Source organism: Pleurotus ostreatus (assembly GCF_014466165.1).
Source record: "Pleurotus ostreatus strain PC9 chromosome Unknown scaffold_5, whole genome shotgun sequence".
Classification (NCBI taxonomy): domain Eukaryota; kingdom Fungi; phylum Basidiomycota; class Agaricomycetes; order Agaricales; family Pleurotaceae; genus Pleurotus; species Pleurotus ostreatus.
In genome coordinates this window covers 2,429,129-2,449,750 of record NW_023503160.1, presented here as the reverse complement: position 1 = coordinate 2,449,750, position 20,622 = coordinate 2,429,129, and the positions used below count along the sequence as shown (strand labels likewise).

General features: G+C 50.6%; 4 protein-coding genes across 4 annotated transcripts; 2 read left to right on the top strand and 2 right to left on the bottom strand.

Annotated features, from left to right (window-relative positions):
• Window positions 1-689: 689 nt before the first annotated feature.
• On the top strand, window positions 690-13,018 carry PC9H_007911 (uncharacterized protein; the record flags this gene model as incomplete). Its single annotated transcript, XM_036777434.1, has 23 exons — window positions 690-809; window positions 1,039-1,147; window positions 1,246-1,505; window positions 1,558-2,622; window positions 2,676-2,745; window positions 2,800-2,979; window positions 3,033-3,154; window positions 3,202-3,735; window positions 3,784-4,567; window positions 4,617-4,736; window positions 4,791-4,859; window positions 4,915-7,534; window positions 7,581-7,758; window positions 7,806-8,105; window positions 8,159-8,222; window positions 8,271-8,331; window positions 8,391-8,515; window positions 8,569-10,824; window positions 10,878-12,214; window positions 12,265-12,447; window positions 12,509-12,806; window positions 12,862-12,959; window positions 13,013-13,018. 23 exons carry the CDS (start codon window positions 690-692, stop codon window positions 13,016-13,018), a joined length of 10,959 nt encoding a protein of 3,652 aa, XP_036631054.1.
• Window positions 13,019-13,283: 265 nt separating this feature from the next.
• On the top strand, window positions 13,284-14,715 carry PC9H_007910 (uncharacterized protein; the record flags this gene model as incomplete). The annotated part of the gene is made up of 9 exons (XM_036777433.1): window positions 13,284-13,418; window positions 13,471-13,699; window positions 13,749-13,811; window positions 13,864-13,929; window positions 13,985-14,164; window positions 14,224-14,294; window positions 14,344-14,410; window positions 14,463-14,508; window positions 14,562-14,715. The coding sequence occupies 9 exons, from the start codon at window positions 13,284-13,286 to the stop codon at window positions 14,713-14,715; spliced, it is 1,011 nt and encodes a 336-aa protein (XP_036631053.1).
• Window positions 14,716-14,826: 111 nt separating this feature from the next.
• Window positions 14,827-16,941, bottom strand: PC9H_007909 (uncharacterized protein; the record flags this gene model as incomplete). The annotated part of the gene is made up of 3 exons (XM_036777432.1): window positions 14,827-15,270; window positions 15,342-15,519; window positions 15,581-16,941. The coding sequence occupies 3 exons, from the start codon at window positions 16,939-16,941 to the stop codon at window positions 14,827-14,829; spliced, it is 1,983 nt and encodes a 660-aa protein (XP_036631052.1).
• Window positions 16,942-17,167: 226 nt separating this feature from the next.
• PC9H_007908 (uncharacterized protein) lies at window positions 17,168-19,921 on the bottom strand (the record flags this gene model as incomplete). The annotated part of the gene is made up of 19 exons (XM_036777431.1): window positions 17,168-17,280; window positions 17,333-17,385; window positions 17,442-17,614; window positions 17,674-17,708; window positions 17,768-17,863; window positions 17,916-17,956; window positions 18,011-18,094; window positions 18,152-18,201; window positions 18,255-18,288; window positions 18,341-18,475; window positions 18,534-18,569; window positions 18,622-18,628; window positions 18,689-18,749; window positions 18,803-18,931; window positions 18,982-19,042; window positions 19,097-19,390; window positions 19,440-19,473; window positions 19,521-19,829; window positions 19,888-19,921. 19 exons carry the CDS (start codon window positions 19,919-19,921, stop codon window positions 17,168-17,170), a joined length of 1,779 nt encoding a protein of 592 aa, XP_036631051.1.
• Between the last annotated feature and the right edge of the window lie 701 nt (window positions 19,922-20,622).

Sequence of the window (20,622 nt, the reverse complement as noted above, 5' to 3'; positions counted from 1 at the left end):
GTTCGTGGACTCCACGAGTCACGACCCCATGGCTGCGTTCTATTACCCTCGGCCAGAATCCAGATAGACTGCACTTCTCTCTCGGAGTTCTAACGAGTATACACCGCTACAGTCACTGTGCCTGCAGTTTCAAAGTTCATCGATGCATCGCTGCATCGCTGGTGCTGTACAACAATCTTTCGATCGTATATATGATACGCTGATGATGCAGAAGCGATGTCACCTATACATCATCCGAAACGGGCACTCGGCGACCCTTCAGTTAACTTCAGGCTTCAAGGCGAATGAAACACACACGCAAACGTTGATCATAAAGGCAGGTTGATCGTAAAGTGCTGGCGCGCTGATCATGAGGCTCCCGGTTCAGTGAAATAAGCGGCGCACTTTCTGAATCAGAATCCTTTGTGCGTCTGATGGATGGGCCAATATATTGTGTCACCTTTTGGGAGATCGCCTCCACTCCAATATTACTTGGTGTGAAATGAAACAAATTATCACCCATGAGAGTGGAAGCAGTATACAGTGTCGGGGCCGCCGTAAGGATATTAAATTACGCCGGGTCTGTATCAGTAATCAAGGGATTATTGCTGTTGAGTATTAATCAGATATTAATTGTGATCAGATTTTGCTGTAGAACTTATGGCTCCCTGTTTCCGTGCGCTTGTATCGCCACTTGCAGTTCGAGGAGCATGCGTAGTCTTGGTTGTATCGACTCAGCCCAAGTCATGCTGCTCAGGGGACCCCTGTGCGCTGTGGGAACTGCTGACGAATCACCGGCACCGCTGCCGCGGCTCCGTCCAGTTTCCACTGTGAGTCGCGACAATTTAGAGACAGCTGGACAGCAATACTAAGAAATTTGAAGAATGATTCATCATAATGAGATTGCCATAGGAAACTAGTAGAAGTGCTCCTCGATGTGGTATTTAACTTCTCTATTTTATGCGAGCATTGCGCCACCCTGGCCACCTTTCAGCTTTTGAGTTTCGAGGTGACGCCGCCTACTGTGACTTCTCTGCGCGTGACCAATCCATAGTACAGGTCTCGTTCTCTGATATTCTTGTGCAATTGATTGCGAACTTCATCCTTGTTCCTCGACTAGTCGCAGGAAATGAGGATTCTCCACAAATCCAAGCGCTCCGTGCCACCCGTGAGTCGTGGTCGACTGCCATTCTGCAAGGGCCCATCCTGATTCCTGACATCATCTGCAGCATCCGCAGGTGGCTGCGCTTATATCAAGTCTTCTAGGGACGCGCAATGAGGATTTGGCCCAAGTCCTGTCCGAGATCACTACCTGGAAGTGGCCGCGTTCAGACCTAAATGCCTGGATCAAGGTCCTAAACAAATTCGATTCGATTCTCGAGGATATTGTCGCTGGCTACACAGTGAATGACCTGCAGCTAGACTCATTTTCGCCCGCATCAAAGAGGCTTCTATCGGAAGTACTGCGCTTTGAAAGATTGCTGCTGGAAAACTCCACCAATCGCAAGTTATTCAGCTCCTACGACGTGAGTGATCCTCTTATAAGATGCCACTTCGGAGACTAGACACCCTTTGTAGCGATTGAACCAGCTATTATGCACGGAGGATCTTGATATCCTTATTCTCGCCCTCAACTTGCTGCTGCGACCTGCGCAACAGTACTCCAATCAACCCTCCGTGATACAGGCGTTGAACATCTCCACACCTCGGCTACAGTCACTATGCAAGCGGTGGCCCCAGCTACGCGACTTTGGCGTCAGTCTCGTCGATCTGGTCAGCCCAAGCGGAAATGCTGCGATTGATTCTCTCCCCCGAGAGGCCGGCCGAGTAAATTTCTCGTTCTATCGAACGGCGGCACCCACCTCGGCTGATCAAGACAAGAAGATGGAAACAGACGCCGCACCAAATCGTGGACCAACCGTCGTACAGATCGACGAACAGACAGTCGAATCAAAGCCAGTGATGCATATACTGAAGGAAGCCATTGAAACCTATTCCATCCCAGAGAAAGAGAAGTTTGAGCTGATGTGCCGGATTCGTGCTGCCAAGGCCCTTGTAAAGGGGAACAGCGTCGAGCGCGAGAAATATGTCACTGTCCGCCTCCTCGCGATAGCCATTTTCGGCCACACCCATCCAGAAGCTCAAGCAGCGTCATCTTTGTTCCTTTACGAGCCTGACGTGGTCAACCACGTTGCAGAACTATTGCAAGTGGACAAGGACGTGCCCATTGCTGTTCAAACAGCCGCCATAGCTGCTTTAGATGCGCTAGCTAGATATCGAAGCAAGGCTCAAGAGATCCTCGCTGCCGTGAACGCAGGGGTTAACCACGGGATCTTGCTGGCTCTCGTTCGCAAGACCGTCGCCGATGTAACAAACGCCGATTCCACCATCCCGCACTCCTTCATCGAGGCGCTCCTTTCATTTATCACCTATATTGCTACCCATCTTGCAGGAGGGAACATGGTCGTAGGCGCTGGCCTCGTGCCACTATTGATACAGATGATCGAGAACAAGCTACCGAACCGACTTCCCATGGTATCGAAGACAATGCAGTTAGTGGATAATGTTCTCTACAACTTCGCCAACGCCTTCCAAGTGTTTTGCGCTGCGAGAGGCGTAGAAGCCTTGGTGGAAAGAATCAAGGTGCGTACGACCACTTTCTTTGACTGTCGTTGTATCTGAGCTTTTCCCGATAGTTTGAGATAGATTTAGATATCGCCGAGTTTGGCAGTGGTCCTGGGGTTAGGGACTCCTCAGGCCTGTGTGGTACGGGCAGTTCCCTATTAGTTGCCTCTGATCGTTCTGACCTTAGTGTCGTAGGTGATCTACCCGTTTCCAGAGCTGCTATCCTCAAGCATACCCTGCGCTCGATGCATCGAATGATGCAGTCGTCTGGAACAGGCGAGGGATTGCGCGGTCTCATCGACAGCTCTATCTTGACCTCCATCAAGAACATCATTGAATATAGAGGGCTCTTTGGACCCAGCGTACTCCCTGTGGGTGCGTAAATAACCCGTCCAGTCGCATGACTCGGTATCCTAACTGCTGTTTAGCTATCAACATTATGGCGACCTTCATTCACAACGAGCCTACTTCGCTCCCCACTATCCAAGAGTCGGGATTACCAGAGACTTTCTATCGCGCTATTGAGGCTGGAGTAGAGCCTGCCATTGATGTAACTACCGTCATCTCCTCTGATTTATAAAACTAATCGCCGTCTAGGTCATACAAGCCATTCCGAATGCTATCGGCGCCTTGTGCCTGAATGAAGAAGGGCAACAACAACTATCCTCCCGCCCGAGCATCATTCCATCTATCTTCTCTATCTTCACCTCCGAGCGACATCTCAAGGTGTTACTGGATAAAGAAAATGCCGTCCTGACCGGGACATCCATGGACGAGCTGATCAGACATCATCCTTCTCTGAAAGGTTTGATATTTGAAAGTATCAAGGTAGTCATGACGAAGATCGAGGATATGGGCGCAGCTTGGAAGGCAGAAGGGGACCTCGTCAAATGGTATGCTTTATTGCCGAAGGAGGCGGAGATCGAGGAGGTAGAGATGACGGAAGGGGAGACCCCCGTAGCCGTAGCAAGTGAGGAGGATGTGAACATGGATGAGTCCCCTGAAGCAAGCCCACGTGTGATTGAGGCGATCGTTGAAGAGCCTGGGGAAGAGGTCAAGGAGCTGAGCGATGAGAGCTCAAGACGTTCCCATGACAATAACATCGTGTCGTATATTGATGTCGTAAACCGAGTGAGTTATGCTTTTGCTGTGCGAAGAAACGTCGTTAACCTCTTTCAGTTTTTGGAAGGTCTATTCCAACATATTCCTCATTGCAGAGACTTCGTCACCCTTGTGGGAGGCATCGAGCGATTGGGACGGTTTACTTCTTTGCCATGTCTACCATATGACTTCGGCAACAGCGTGGCTTCAGACTCGATGGTCCAGGTAATGCGTACGCTGGCTGAAGTGGCTACTAATGAGACACTCGCATATTTGATGAAATTGGTCAAATCCTCTCTCGACGAGACGAAGGAGTTTTGGGAAACGGTCGGCGGTCAATCGAAGCTTCTGCCGCTTCTGGAATTCGCAGAAGAACAAAGAGAGGAGAAGAACAGAATATTCCGCAGCTTCATTACCCTCCACATACGGATTACGTTGCTTTCGGATGTGTTCGCTACCGCTGGCTACTCACATGGACGTGGCGCGATCTCGCTGCTTCAGACGCTTATGGGGGACCAAGGTCCTGAAATTGTCCCCGATCTGGGAGCTCTACATAGAGCCACCTTGTGCGAGAATCTTCTCTTCAAGACCGAACTCAAGACGCAAGGGATTGAAGGCCTTAATACACCCAACGCCTCCACCCCGCTGGGCTCGCCGATCCAAGGGCCCTCGGCCCTCCCTCCAGCAGGTGGCACTGCGACAACCAACGGGGTCGGGCCTAGTTCTGCGGACGGTACCCCTCCAGAGGGCTCAACTCCCGCCGACCAATCCCGTTCGAAGGACAATATCCGAGAAAACAATGCTGCTGCGTTGAAGCATTTGTCGCATGGGATCCCTGCATCCCTAGCGCCATTCTTCCAAGGTAGTAAACTTGCCTTTTTCTTTTCAGGTTGTTGATGTAGCAATTTCAGCCCTTGTCAAAATGTTTCATGCACGACGCAATCCGGACCCCGCGCAGAAGAAGCAAATAGCCCAGTCGTCAAAAGTTCTAGCAGACGTATTACTGAAACATATTTCACAGAGAGAGATCGGTACGTTGGCCGTGGAAAAATTCCCTCGCATAGTGAGACTAAATTGTACTGCAGGAAGCAATGCGGTTACATACTCCTACAACAGTCTCATTTTGGGATTGATGACAACGCTGCTAGTCGACGGTAGGTTACACGGTCCTTCCTACTACCGAACATCTGAATATATGTATCAATGTAGAGCGTACGTCCACGATCAACCTGCATACCGTACCTCTCCATGCTTTCTACAACGTTGGGGGGTTCGACTCGGTTTCTGAGGTCTGCCGAGCATTCATGGCATCCATAGCCACTCTAAGCGACATCAAAGCTGAAGACCGCACCGAGGACGAGAAACAGGAACTCATACATGCTTACGGCGGGCTCAAAATTGCGTTGCATCTCATCTACCCCATCATTTCGTCGAAGCCCATCTTCGAGTCGGGGCAAACAATGCTCGTCACCACACCCGACAAGAAGGATACAGACCCCGATTACTTCGAACCCCATAACTTCCTTGTGAAGCTTCGTCTTGCCGTAGTGTCGCTCCTCTCGGACATATGGACCTCCGAATGGTTGATCCAAGCCCCTTTGCCCGTCACGAAGTCTGTGGTCCAAACAGTCCTTGAACTCATCAATGCCGACAATGAGGACGTAAAGTCAAAAACTATGGTTGAGCAGATTTTGGGTAATGTTGGAGGAATTCCTCGTGCCACCCCGGATGACAATCGTATTAACCAGTTGGTGGACATGGGTTTCCCCCGGTCGGCTGCTCTGAGTGCACTTATGCGCACCCACAACAACGTTAATGCTGCCACTGAATTGCTGCTCTCTCATCCGGTCCCTTTCCCTCCAGATCCTGTCCCTGTTGAACCAGAGCCACCATCAGATGACGATGAGGTAGTTGAGGATGCACCAAGCGCGGATAATTCAGACGACATAGCCCCACCTCAGGACGAATCCGCTGCTGGCGCTGAGGAAGTCGCACCTCCCATCGTTAGCCAGCCTCCGGCTAAATCATCTGAGGAGTTACGAAAGGAACTAGAGGATGCTCGCACCCCTCTACGAGAAAGTCTCGCCGTTCGCGCGCTACGCATCGTCGACGACCACCCACAGCTGATCTTCGATTTGCACACTGCATTCGTTCGCCCATCTAATGATCTGCAGAAGCAATCGGTTCGATCCCTTGTTGACGACGTTGCATCGCTCTCCCCATCCGCATATGATGTCTCGGAACAGTCTTTGGCCAACCGCTGCCAGTTGTTGGCGTGGGTTATGTGGGACAATCCATCATCGCTCGGTCAGGACCTCCGAGCCTCTCTCCTGGAGAAGCTGCTAGCACTGTTACTATCTAGTCCAGCTGGGGGAGATACAAATCAGCCCGCCCTCCCTAAGTGGCTTGCGGCACACCTTCTTTGTGTAGAGGCTCTATTGACCTTAGCTGAAGAACCTCGGTCGATTACGTTACCGAAAAAGGACGAACCCGTAGTTCCAGAGGACCTGTACTCTGGGCCGCCCCTCACAGATGCGCGAAATGTCATCTTCGAGTTTTCTCTTCGTATATTGGCTATCGTCAATCTCCCTACAAACGAGCTGATTTCTATCTTACGACTGTTCGTCATATTGACGCGCAACCCTTCAACGTCCACTCTGTTTGTCAAGCGTAACGGAATCAATATGCTCCTTGCTCGCATGAAGGCTGGAATCGAACAAAGCTGCGCATCCTATATTGCAATTATTCTCCGCCACGTCGTCGAAGATGAAAGTACAATCCAGCAGATCATGAACAACAATATCAAACGTTACTTCACCCAGCCTCGCCCAATCGTCGAAATCAGCAACTATGTCCGGCAATGTACCCCCTTGGCTTTACGAGACCCTCAAGCATTCATTAAGTCAACGACATCTCTTTGCGTACTCAATCATCCCTACGCGATGCCTCATATTGGACTAAAGACCAACGTTTCACCTTCAAAAGCATCGCCACATAGTCCCGAAGGGGACAATACCGTCATGCAAGTTGACTCCCCGCCAGAAGGCCCCAGTTCGGCTGCTCGGGGGAATGAGACGGTTGAAGCTGCCGTGCACGCCATAATTATTGAGCTGCTTCGCAGTGGAAATCACCAGTCAGAGTTATCAGAACCCGCCGGTGATCAGGTCGCCCGTAGTGAAGAAAGCATAACAAGTGATCAGAAACTTGAACGCTCCCACCACCAGTGCTTCCTGATGCAATGCTTGACCGAGTTGCTCTTTTCCTACGAGTCTTGCAAGGTCGCATTCTTATCGTACTCCACCAAAAAGCGCGTCCAGACACCTTCCAAAGACTCGACGAAGCATCGGAGTCCTGCTCTGAATTTCCTTCTTTTTGAGCTAATTCCAACCTCATCCTTGGATCCACCAACGACAGACGAAGGTCGGGTTCGCGTGACCGTATGCAACTGGGCTATGTCTGTTGTAGTCGCCCTATGTGTGGACACTTCATCTCTTTCGGAAGCTAAAGATGTTTCTCCCGACTTGGTGTCCGTCCGGAAATTCGTGCTGGATGCAATCAGCCGTGCTATCAAGGACTCCTCTAGCGCGGACTCCCCTGAATCTCGTTATGGGCGTCTTCTCTCTCTGGCAGACCTCTGCTACCGTTTGTTGACGGTGAAATTCAATTCTAATCCCCGTAGGCAGGGTGAAGAAACTTCAACACATATCGCGAAGATCATGCTGGAAAAGAACTTTGTCGCTATATTGACTAACGCTATCTCTGAGGTTGACCTGAACTATCCGAATGTACGATCTCTAGTTGCTGCCATCTTGAAGCCTCTTGAACTTCTGTGAGTATTGTTGCGAAGTCTGAGCTCGCGCTGACAGTTTCCGCAGGACCAAGATAGCCATCAAAATGAGCAGAACTTCCCCCAAAACGAAAGAATTTCCTACCGGCAACGTCGACAGCGATGATTCCTACATCTCAGATGAAGGGGAAGACGCAGAGGGTGGTGAAACTAGGGAAGAGACACCGAATCTCTACAGAACATCGGCTCTTGGCATGTATGGAGGGGTAAGTACGGTGCTGGTAAGTGTATCCTTCTAACTAACAACATTTAGGAAATGGAGGACGTGCACTTCGATGGTGAAGATGCGATGGATGATGACGACGAAGAAGACGACGAAGATGTTGAGATGGACTACGGAGAAGAAACTGGTAGCGAAGACACCTCGAATACGGATGACGAAGATGAGGATGAGCTCGAGAATGCGACCCACGAATCCGGGGAAGGTTGGGAAGACGAAGAAGACGAAGACGATTTGGTAGAGAACGATGATGACAACGACGACGACGGTGACGACGGTGACGAAGACGATGTAGACGACGAAGAGAATATCGAAGGCGACCCTATGTGGCCGGTACGTCTGGATTCTCTTTACCATCACAGAGTTTGAATTGGTGAACCCCACAGAACCAAGCCAGCGCCTCAGCAGATATAGGCGGCGAGGAAGGTGACGATGACGACGGTGACGGCGGTATGTTCCTAAACAGATCTTGACTTCAACATACTAAGATCGCTATAGTACCTATTCCTATCATGCACGAACCAGAGGATGAGCCTGACATGATGTCTGAAGATGGGGAGTATGTCACTATTCGCTTAGTTCCTTTCACAACTGCGGTATTGATATATGGCTGGCTAGGTTCGAGGAGCTGATCATGCGAAGTGGAGGAGAACTACCACAGGGATTCATACCCTTCATGGACTCAGGGGGTGGTGCCCGCGATGAGTTCGCTATCTTTGGTACACGGCGTCGAGTGACTGCAGGTGAGTTGATGTTACCTGCCTCACGGAAATTTGTCTTAGGCAGGGACTTTCAGGAGAAGACAACTCCTTGTTCTTTGGTCAAGGGTCAGGTAACCAGCCTACACCGCCAGAGAATACGACGCACCCTCTGTTGTTAGATGGCTCCCAAGCAAGCGGTCATCAAGCCTCGTCTAACGATCCACGCAACGCTCGTCAGCATCGTGTCATCGCTACTAGCTCTGGCGATATTCTCCATACTATTCAAGGACTCCTTGGAGATGACGCTTTGCAGCTGATCCAGCATGTCATGACCCAAGATCGTGGAGGAGCTGCTGCAGAGACCATCCGGTTAGATGTACCTGCTGGAACGATGCTCAACATAGACCGCGTCCCATCGTATGGTACCCGGCGTCCTCAGCTCAGCATCGGTATTCGCCTTGAACGCCATCCACGACAAGAATCGCGGCCTCAAAATACTACATTGCAGCCGCTACTCACTATCCAAAGATGGGCCGAAGAAGTGAAGATGATACATGGCGAATCTGCTGCAGAAAGGGTGCTTAGATTGAGCAATCATGTTATCCTTGCTCTGCTTCCAGCCGCGATCGAGGCAGCTGCGCAGGCCAAATTGAAAGAGGAAGAGGCACGGGCAAAAGCAGAAGCAGAAGCAGAAAAGGCAAGAGCAGCGGAGAAAGCAAACTTGGAGGCTCAAGAAAAGGCAAGGCTTGAAGCTGAGGAACAGAAAGAGAGGGAGAGAGCGGAGGAGGAGGAGAGAGCGAAGGAGAAAGAGAGCGAGACTGACAAGGGAAAAGAGAAGGAGGGAATGGAGGTGGAGGTGGAGGTGGATACCAAGGATAAAAAAGGACAGGAACGGCCCGAGGCAGAAACAGAAGTGGGGACACATGAAGAAAGTCCCGACTTGGCAACTCCGTCGGGACATATTTCTAGCACCGTTGCACCTGAAGCTGGTTCATCCAGCTCGCTGATGCCAGACGCCGAAATGTCGGACACCACAGCGCCCGAGGCCTCCGCTGCCCCTCAGCGCGTAACTGTCATGATTCATGGCAGTGCTGTAGACATTACCGACACAGGCATCGACCCTACGTTCCTTGAAGCCCTTCCCGACGATATGCGCGAAGAAGTCCTCAATCAACATGTTCGCGACCAGCGTGCTGCTCGTGTCGAACGTCCTCCCGACTCGCAAATTAGTTCGGAATTTTTGGATGCTCTCCCACCAGAGATCAGAGCTGAGATCATCCAGCAAGAGCGTGTGGAACAAGCCAGACGTCGTGCAGAGCAAGCGGCTCCGAACCAAGGCCCTGCGGATATTGACCCAGCAAGTTTCATTGCTAGCCTTGATCCTCATCTTCGAGAGGTGGTCCTGCTCGACCAAGAGGATGGATTCTTGCAAACGCTCCCGTCTCATATTCTAGCAGAAGCAGGCGCTTATCAAGAGGGCCGTCTCAATCCGCCCCATCGACATCCCCCGATACGTCCAACGTCCAACCGTCCAGACCCGGGACCACTGCGCAAACCAGTCACACACCATGATGCTATCCAACTGCTCGAAAAATCCGGGCTGGCCACCCTCGTGCGGCTCCTCTTCTTCCCCCAGGTGCTTAAGAAGAATCTGCTTTTCAAAGTCCTAGTCAATCTATGCGAAAATGTCAAGACGCGCACCGAATTATTCAACATACTACTTGGTATTCTCCAGGATGGCACTGGGGACCTGGCTGCTGTAGACAAGTCATTTGCTCAGATGTCTGTCAAGGCGACTAAGTCTCCGACTCCCAAGTCTGCTGGTAAACAACGCGTTGGTCCAGAATACACGACACCCTTCGCCCATTCTAATCCTCAGAACGACCCTGCTCCTGAACTCATTGCTCAACGATGCTTAGAAGGCCTCAGTTACATTGTCACAGCCAACGAAACATCTTCTCTGTTCTTCTTGACGGAAAGCGAACTACCGGCTGGCTTACGAAAAGCGGTCACTCGAAAAGGCAAAGGAAAGGAGAAACTTGCCCCTCAGACACACTTCCCAGTTGTACTCCTGCTTGGGCTATTAGACCGACAATCGCTCCTTAAGATGCCGTCAATAATGGAATCTGTGGTAAGCTTATTGGCGACTGTGACGCGTCCTCTCGCCACCCTCAAAGAGAGCCCGACACCTCCTGAGTCAAAAGTTCCCGCCGAGCTACCTACTTCGAGCAACCTAGATTCCTCTTCAACACAACCATCGAGTGCTCCGGAGACCGCCTCATCACCACCAGCCACTACTGCAACTGAACAGCCCGCAGATGGAAGCACCTCTCAAGAAGCATCCACCCATCGTACGCGTTTCGTTGCCTCAGTATATATGGATTCTCATCATTTTCTACCTTAGCTGCTCCGGACGCCGACAAGTCGGGGGAGAAGGCCGTCCTCACGAAGCCGCCCACCATTCCACACGCGGTTCTTCGTCTCATCGTTAACATATTGACCACCGGAGAATGCTCGGGCCGTACTTTCCAGCAAAGTCTCGCTCTCATACAACACCTTTCATACATACCTGATGCCCGCGACGTTATTGCAAACGAGCTTAAGTCCAAAGCACAAGAGTTTGGTCTTGGCCTCCATCCCGACCTAGAGGAGCTTTCCAATATTTTGGGTAAATCTGACAACGACGTTCAAGTCAGTGCTGTGGCTTCAAGGTTCTCTGCGCCTTCTTCCATCCAAGCCAATCTACTACGCGTGCTCAAAACCATCGACTACATGTACACCCCCAGGTCGTCTACGGAATCACAAGCAAGCAGCGATGCGGAGAAGGTCCAAGCCATCTACGAGTCCTTCCACTTCACGTCCCTCTGGTCGCGGCTCAGCGATTGCCTCAAAATAGTCGAAGAGAAGCCGGAAACGGAGCATATCGCGACGATTCTCCTTCCACTCATCGAGGCCTTGATGGTTGTCTGCAAGCATGTAGGAACGTCCACAACCCAAATTCCTCGCACCTTGCGAGCAACATCTGTCCCAAAGTCACCTATAGTCAAAGATTCCACGGAAGACCTTTTCGTAACATTCACCGACACTCACAGGAAGCTGCTCAACATCATGGTCCGCAACAACCCTTCGCTGATGAGTGGATCATTCTCTCTTCTGGTGAACAATCCTCGCGTTCTCGACTTCGACAACAAGCGAAACTACTTCAATCAGCAACTCCATCGACGACCGCATGCGCGAGAACATCACGGTACTTTGCAACTCAGCGTGCGGAGAGCCAGAGTATTCGAGGACAGCTTCCAATATCTCCAGCGAAAGTCAGGTGATCAGATCAAGTACGGAAAACTCAGCGTCAGGTTCTACGACGAGGAAGGCGTTGATGCAGGCGGAGTCACTCGAGAATGGTTCCAGATCCTCGCCCGACAAATGTTTGACCCCAACAACGCGCTCTTCCAACCTTGTGCGGCCGATCGACTCACATATCAACCGAACAAAAACTCCTGGGTCAACCCAGAGCACTTGTCGTTCTTCAAGTTCGTTGGTCGCATCATTGGAAAGGCTATATACGATGGTCGATTGCTAGACGCCTACTTCGCCCGAAGCTTGTACCGCCAGATCCTGGGCAAGCCTGTGGATTACAAAGACGTGGAATGGGTTGATCCGGAGTATTACAACTCCCTTTGCTGGATTCTAGAGAATGACCCGACTCCGCTCGAACTCACTTTCAGTGTTGAAGCTGACGAGGTACGTTTTCTTCCTTCGCCTGTGCATGTTTGATTGACTTGCTGGTGTAGTTCGGTGTCAATCGCATCATTCCTCTCAAGGAAGGCGGAGAGACCATCCCGGTCACCCTGGAAAACCGTCGCGAATTCGTGCAGCTATCGGCTCAATATCGTCTCTACTCATCCATCAAAGAGCAAATTGAGAATCTTCTAGCCGGCTTCTACGAGATCATCCCGAAAGACCTCATCACCATTGTATGTACCCACTCGGATTACTGACAAACAAAACCAACTTACTTTTGATTTTGATTTCTAGTTCAATGAACAAGAGCTGGAGCTTTTGATTTCTGGAACACCTGACATTGACGTCGATGAATGGAGGGCCGCGACCGAGTACAACGGATACACTAGCTCCGACCCTGCGATTGTATGGTGGTGGCGAGCGCTGAAGTCCTTCAACCGAGAAGAGCGAGCCAAGGTGCTGAGCTTTGCGACTGGAACCTCCCGTGTCCCTCTGGGAGGTTTCGTCGAGCTTCAAGGTGTGCAAGGTACCCAGAGATTCTGCATCCATAGAGCGTACGGCGAGCCAGACAGATTACCTCAAGCACATACTTGTGAGTACCCTACCGTCGTTCTGCCTTGAAGTGTAGCTAATCAAGTGCTCGTAAGGCTTCAACCAAGTCGATCTTCCACAGTACTCCTCGTACGAGATGCTGCGCCAGCAATTGCTACTCGCTATCACTGAGGGTGGAGAAGGGTTTGCATTCGTGAGTCGTCGGTTTCCCTGGCGAATTCTGGGTCGCTAATGAATTGTATCCAGGCGTAAGAGTAATACGAGTCGCCGAGAATATAAAGTTACCGTAGATAGAATACACCATTGTACTCACAATTGCATCACATTCAATGATTCTTCATCAATCCCTATTCCCTGTCCAGTTCCTGGTTGCCTTCGTTCATGTGTTTACCCCGCTTCATAGATCGACGGCAAAACGCTTACCGGCTGGACCGAAACCGACCCTTTATATAGCTCTCCCCCTAAGGTCAACTGAATTATCCACGACGAGCACCCTCTAGCACCCTCCACATCAAAAATGCGCGCTTTTGTCGTGAAAGAACTTGCCCACCCTTCGAAGATCACTCTGACCCCGAACTACCCGGAACCATCAAAGGTCGGAGACGATGAAGTACTCGTCGACATCTATAGCTCTGGAGTGAACTTCTTCGACGTGAGAACACCGTTGTTCGCGCCGAACCCTTTGGTTGCTCAGAGTTTTGTAGATTTTGCAAAGTCAAGGCAAATACCAGAACCAGCCCGCGCTGCCCTTCATTTTGGGTTCTGAGTTCGCGGGAAGAATTGCGAAGAACTCGCCCATTCCCAAGGGATCCTCCTTCAAGCCTGGCGACAGGGTATTTGGCGCGGCGCAGGGGGCTTACTCAGAGAAAGCAGTGGTCAAGGCCAAGTCCTTGCTCCCCCTCCCCGATGCTTTGACGTACGATCAAGGAGCAGGCGCGTCTTAGTGATTTGTCTCTGAAACGAGTTGTTAACCCTCACCCAGGTCTTTTTGTGACATGGCCAACAAGTTACGAGGCTCTTGTCGGTCGAGCTCAAGTTAAGCCAGGTGAGGACGAAAGCCTTTACATTAGGCACGTATCCTGAAGGTGTAAAATCAGGGGAATGGGTTCTCGTAACCGCCGCCGCCGGGGGTGTCGGTATTGCTGCCGTTCAGATTGCGAAAGGTGCGTTAACCTGAAACAGAAAGCCGTGATCTGTATTAACATTAACCTCCCGCAGGTCTTGGTGCAAAGGTTATCGCGGCCGCAGGATCAAAAGACAAGCTCGACGTTGCCGTCAAGTACGGTGGTGCGGACTATGCTGTCGATTATACCCAGAAGGATTGGAATCAGCAAGTCTTGAAAATTACTGGGGGGAAAGGCGTAGATGTCATCTATGACCCTGTTGGTCTCATTAGAGGTACCACGCTATGCCTTAATTTCTCTGTTCAGACCCTGATGAGTCATTGACATTGATAGACTCGCTCAAGTGCATTGCATGGAAAGGACGCGCTCTGGTCATTGGATTCGCTGGTGGCGAGATTGAGAAGGTGAGTTTACCTTTCTGCCCTAAGAAATCACGTCTCAACGAGGGTTTAGATCCCCATGAACTTGGTGTTGCTGAAAAACATCTCTATTGTTGGTCTCCACTGGGGTGCCTATACTTGTTAGTCTCTGTCGAACCTCGCGCATTTGTCGGAACTCACCTCGGAATTCAGTGAAAGAACCCGCCCACATCCCCAGCGTCTGGAAAGGTCTGCTTGAGTGAGTATACCAATCTGGGATTGAAAGGACTCTACTAACTTTCCTTTGCTTAGCCTACTTGCTTCTGGAATCGTAAAACCCGTCATCTACTCGGAGGTCTACCCGCTAGAGCGACTAGGCGAGGCTTTGGGTGCCCTGGAGCGAAGGGAAACATGGGGCAAGGTCATCATTAGAATTCAAGAAGAAAAGGAGAAGCCCAAGCTCTAGCTTCGCTGATTATTTGAATGGATACACTAACTGTAATATCATACATATACGTCCTGCCCGCTGGCGCATTATACAGATCAAGATTAAGATGACTTCATCATCTCTGCGTGACTACAATTCAACGGAACCTCCAATTATCTTCCACAATTCCTTCTCAAAAGCTTGCTCGACTAACTTATCCTGCTCGTTCAAATATTCTTCTTCCTCTAACTCTAGCTCCAGCAAGTCCTCTTCAACATCCTGAACGATACGATCCTGACCGGATGCAGAAGACAGAAGCGTGCCAATATTTGGCGGCAGGCGAACGAACGCGGGATTGAGCTGCCTACAGAGCGAATGGGAGTATTGGGATGGAAGATTCTTATCATCTTCTGGCTCTGAATCCTCTTCATCAGATCCTGGTTCACTAGGATTATCTGTTATTGCTCTGGGTTGCGCGGCGAGCGCCGTACACGCGTCGAGATCATTCCCAGAGGTGCGAATTTCGGCAGGCCGTTGATTGAGCGTAGGTACGCCCATCATGTCTGCTGCAAGCACGACATTCGCTGCAGTCACCTGTCAAAACATTCATAAAGGAGATAAATGCTTAGCCATATCGTGAAATAAGCATGGGAAGGGCTGCCTACAATTGGTGTACTGGGCATCCTCCAAACTTTCTTATCTGCCTTCAGCCGTGCCTCTTGCTCCTGAGCGACAATAGACAGCTGTACCATACGAGTGATGAATTCCGTAACAATTTTCTTCACCAAGCGAATCGTATTCGCCGAGATAAAGGTCTCCGAGTCTGACGGTGCGCGATATGCACTAGGTTCCAATGTGGTTTGAGTCAGCAACATCCAGTAGTAGATAAGACCAAATGACTAACTTCATCATACGACTGAGAGGTGCAAGCCTGAAGAAGTCTAGTTCGGCGGCGCGCAGTTCTTCTGCGTTGATCAAACCCAATGACTCTAGCTCAGTTTTGACCTTATACGGCTGGGTAACGCCGCTTATGTGGGGATGGGCATAGTCACCCTCGGATTTAGAGGTGCACGTTGGATTGTTATCCAGCGTGCTGGCGTCTCCTGTCCCTCCTGATCCCCCCATCGTTGATTCGCTCTGGGAGCCGGTGCCTTCCTCGTCCTCGTCGCCCTCAGACGAAGGTGAATCGTGCCTTGGTTTCTTCGATATTCTCTGCTGCTTCCTTGTGGCGTATGCCTTCGGACGGGGTCGCGGTAGCCTCTCCTTGGGCTTTCTTCCTGGTTTGAATTTCTCGGTGGTTGTGTCCACAGTCCCTCCTGCAAGCTCTGCACGTTTCCGTCTCATGTATAGTCGCTTCTGAAAACGCCGCCGAGACGTAGGAGACATGCTTGCTAGGTCTGCACCGTTCATCTCGGCAGCGTCGCCTTCTCCAGGTGGCGTAGCAGCACGGCGTTTGAGACCCGGTTGGATCACATTCCTCTCAGAGTTATTCGTGTCGATAGCGCTGTGCCTGTGAACAGAGTTCGCCGCCGCTCTGACAGCCGTGGCAGATGTGGCAGGAGCCGAAGGTTCGAGGCTTCCTACCGCACCGTCATGGTGTCTTGCGCTGTCGGAGATTTGTTCGTCCTCGTCGGGCTCCGGTTTGCCATCGTTCAAGACAGCGTCCATCACTTTCAGATGGTATTTTCCAAGATTATTGAGCACAGAGTCTGCGCTCCACCGAGCTTCCCTATCAACCTTCCATGCGAGAAAAGCTTCGCGTGTAAGTTCTGAGGGAACCGTGGCAGCTTTTTCAGCTAGTGTAGCCTCTTGCAATCGTTCTGTTTCTGCGGCTTCCCAGAGTGGCTCTGCAGTGGCAAGAGCGGACGCCTGTCCGTTCTCCCATTTGATCCAAGATCTAGACATTTCCATGGCAATCTCAGTGTCAGCACGGTTTGTCCCCGAGTCGCTTTCCCGAGTCGGAGCGCGAGCAGAGGCGGATTCCAAGATGTCGATGTAGGTACAGACGTCAAGCATGGATTTGGTTCCGATGGATTCTGAAATCAAATCTGGTCGAAGGCGCGAGTATGTACATATTCCGCGAAAGAAGAGATCCTTTTCGGCGGACGTCCAGTAGCCAGCGGGAGGTACGAATGAAGGGGGAAGCTCGTCAGCTGTCTTCCCTGCGAGATGGGTTCGGACCTCCTGCGTGTGCTGTCGGAATTGCTCTACATACGACTGAGTCAACTTCGCCTCGACCTCTTGCAGAGTCTGTTCGTGCTCCATCGGAAGACATGTAGAAATATACTGGCGTTAACGTTTGAACGGCACAAAAATTTGAATCCACAGTAATCTCATCCCCATATGTGAGCTATACTTTAAGTAATTTCAGGGTCGACATGACAGGGGCTACATAACTAAAACTAAATCATACAAACGGATAAATACATTAAGACGATATGTACGAGCTATTATTCCGAGAGAAGTGTATTGGGAGTCGCTAACGTATGTGCTACAGTCGATGTGAGACGGTACCAGTTATGCCGCGCTGCTGCCGTGCTTCCCAGGCTCCTTGGGCTAGCTTGCGAAGTTCCCCCTTCGTAATCTTCTCCGAAGGAGTGTGGTCTTCGAAACACAGACATGAGTTAATGTTCTACGGGGTAAACCATGAACCTACCGAGTGGGCGATCCTGGACGAGTATCATGACGGGCACGGCGAACCGAGGAAGTCTACGGGACACATCTCAATTCCATGCCGTAATAAGACAAAAGATTAGGGTACTCACTTGCTTTTCGCTAATGCCAGGAGTTGTTCTTCCGTTACTTGTCCATAAAACGGGGCCTTGGTTGAGACAACAACAGCCACGAGTTCGCCAAGCCTTGAGTCCGGAATACCGACGGCAGCGGCTTCCAGCACACGGGGGTCGTCGTAAATAGCATCTTCCACCGATACAGAACTCTAAAAAATCCACATCGTTAAAAGGAAAGGCATATCACACGGCAGGTGACGGTGCCCACTATGTTTTCTCCTCCTCGGATTATGATGTCTTTGACTAGAGAAAAGAAAGTTCAATGTCAGAGTTTGGGCAACGCTTGACATCGCACCACTCACGTCGATCGTGTATGTACAAAAAGCCCTCTTCATCGACAGATCCCAAGTCTCCTGTCCTAAGCCAGCCATCCGTTGTCAAAGCTTTTGCCGTCGCAGCTGTTAAGCTACTCAGCAAACGGTTAACCGCTCCGAAGATCGAAACACGCACCAGGCTCGCGCCAATACTCCTTCATAACATTGGGGCCCCGCCTTACGGAAAATGTTATAACCAGCCTTTTGTTGCCTTGATCCATGTGTACTCACAGCCATACTTCGCCACGTTGTCCTACAGGTACAACTGTGTCGTTATGTACGATCATCACGTCATTAACTGGCGCAGGGAGGCCGCTGTCAGATGGATAGAATATTTAGTGTCTGATATGGCCAAAATAGAACTCTACCAACGTGCTTGAAGGGCGAGCTAGATAGTCATTTCCAGCACATGCTACCGAAATCTACGAAAGTTAGAGTTAATCCTGAGTATCACAATGCCCTGTGCGTTACTCACAGAATTCGTTTCCGTCATGCCGTACGTCTGGCTCCTGGAGATCTTATCAGTAGGTTAAATGTACCGGGTTCTTGGCGTCGACGTACATGATAGCAGTGGGGAACGATCTACGGGCTTTTGATGGGAGAGCACTTGGAGCAGAGGCCCCACCAAAGATTAATGCATCCAGAGGATGGCCGACCAAAGAGCTTTCTGTGAGGTCTGACACCATGGTGGGAACGCTGGAGCGATTGATCAATCCCTTCACGCGGAGGGTACGGCATAACAAATAATACTCACCCTCCACCAACTGAGATATTCTCTTTCTTGATGAGCCTGTTATAGGTTAGCCTGAGCAGCGTGGCCACAAAAAGATTCGACAACTGACCTGACAGCTAGAAGTGGATGAACACATAAGCGGCGGCAGGACGATAATTGAAACATCACTCGCTTACCTTCTTCGACTATCCATTTTCTCATCAACACGACCTTCTGCCCATTCATTGTGGCGAGCATCTATCAGATATCTAAGCTGCTGTCATGCTGAGTAAATAAGAATTTCGACGTACTGAAAGACTCGTGGAACCGGTGACGTGAAACAGGGGGACAGCTACGAGAACTCCTTGCTGAGCTCCTTGCTTCGGCTCGGGCAAGTTTTCCCCTTGCCGCAGTTTGGCCCTCAGTACGCCCACCGAGATCTATCAAAAAGATTAGCGCAGAAATGCCGATAATATCAGTAACTACCAACATTCCGAAGATTGGTCAGGAACATTCGTTGTGTACTTAATACGCCTTTCGGCAACCCGGTTCTATTGTAGGTGTCATTAACATAAACAAAAAGGGGATGGGACGCAGGGGCTTACGTTCCAGAAGTAAACATAATGGTGGCATTGTCTTCTGGTTGGATGGCCGGCGTATCTTCCATTGTCCAATTGACATCTCGATCCAGGTCGTCGACCATGTTGTTGAAGCAACGCATTTGCTTCCAGAACCCCTTGCCATCGAGTGTATCAAAAACGAGGAATCCCTGAGTACCTGCTTTCTCGGCTATTTCGCCAACTACGGGCTCCAGGAGATCTGCTCGTTCGGGGTCCAAGATGATTAACTTGCATTCGGTGTGCTCCAGACAGTATCTCAGTGGGTCCAAGGGTAGCCAGCTGCATAATGAGCATCAGATATGAACAGCAAGGTAAGCTCCCGCCTTACGCATTTGCGAGCACGGACACCGCGCCCAATAGGTCTATATAGCCGTTAGTAAGTGGTGTTATACAACGTAGTGTAACCTACGGCAGGCCCAGAATGCGACGAGGTAATCTGGACAGTTGCGGGAGCATATTCCTACTCGGTCGCCTTTCTGGATGCCGTACACCTTGCTGAACAAATGGGCGGCCTTGATAGAACGGCTGAATATATATTCGTAGGTGTAGCGGTCGCCTTCAAAGACGATATAGGTGTTCTTCGAGTACGCGGTGGCACAATGGATCCAAAATTCGCGGAGAGACAGCCACAAGTTCTTGTAGACGCGATAAAGCCGACCATTCACAAGGGACGTCTCCATCTCGTGTGGATTGCCTGCTGCGCATATGATGGCGTCGGCTACAAAGCGATCAGAGACCATGCTACGCGACGAGCTCGGCTGCGAGCGAAGACATACTCTCTTGCAACGTCCTCTTCGGCGTCCAATGCATGGTGATTAAGGTGAGGGCGTGTGAGAGAGATGGAAAGGTGTAAGGAACCTGGTGGAAGTGTCAGACCAAAACGCCCTTTTTATTTAGACCAGCGATCGCTGCCATGCACCTAAGTGACATATTCTTTAAGATAAGTCCGGATTGCATGATCAGGGCCCAAAGAGATTGCACATACAATAATAATCACCTCGGTAAATTCTCTTTCCCTCGGAAGCTAAGTGATCACACATCCTTTGATGGTGTTAGCCGAGGTCCCAGATTGTCTTTCAATCGGCCGTTTACATAAATGCCTGGCGCCTAACCCCAATGTACTTCGTGATATGGGAATTCTTGCAGGGTGCCGGTAGAAGTATCGATGGGCCCTGAAATGCAAAGAGCGCACTTCGAATGCTTGAGGCGAAGGTGCCGTAGAAAGTATGGCGCCCTTGATTCTGTCATAAGTGCGTGGTCCGGCTCAAGCCACCGACGTAGGAAAATGCCGGCTTATCCCTTGCGTTATTGTATATTTCTGAGGGGAGATAGCCACTCACCACGCAGGATAAGATGACGGAATACCTCAGCCTAGGCTGCCTACCCCGGTGTCATCATGCAGTTACGCCACGGTGGCTTGCATATACAAGGCACGCTAGTCCATACTGAACTATTACCCGATGATGATCCAAGATAGGCCGGTAGTTGTTCAGTGGGCTAAATATGGGGAC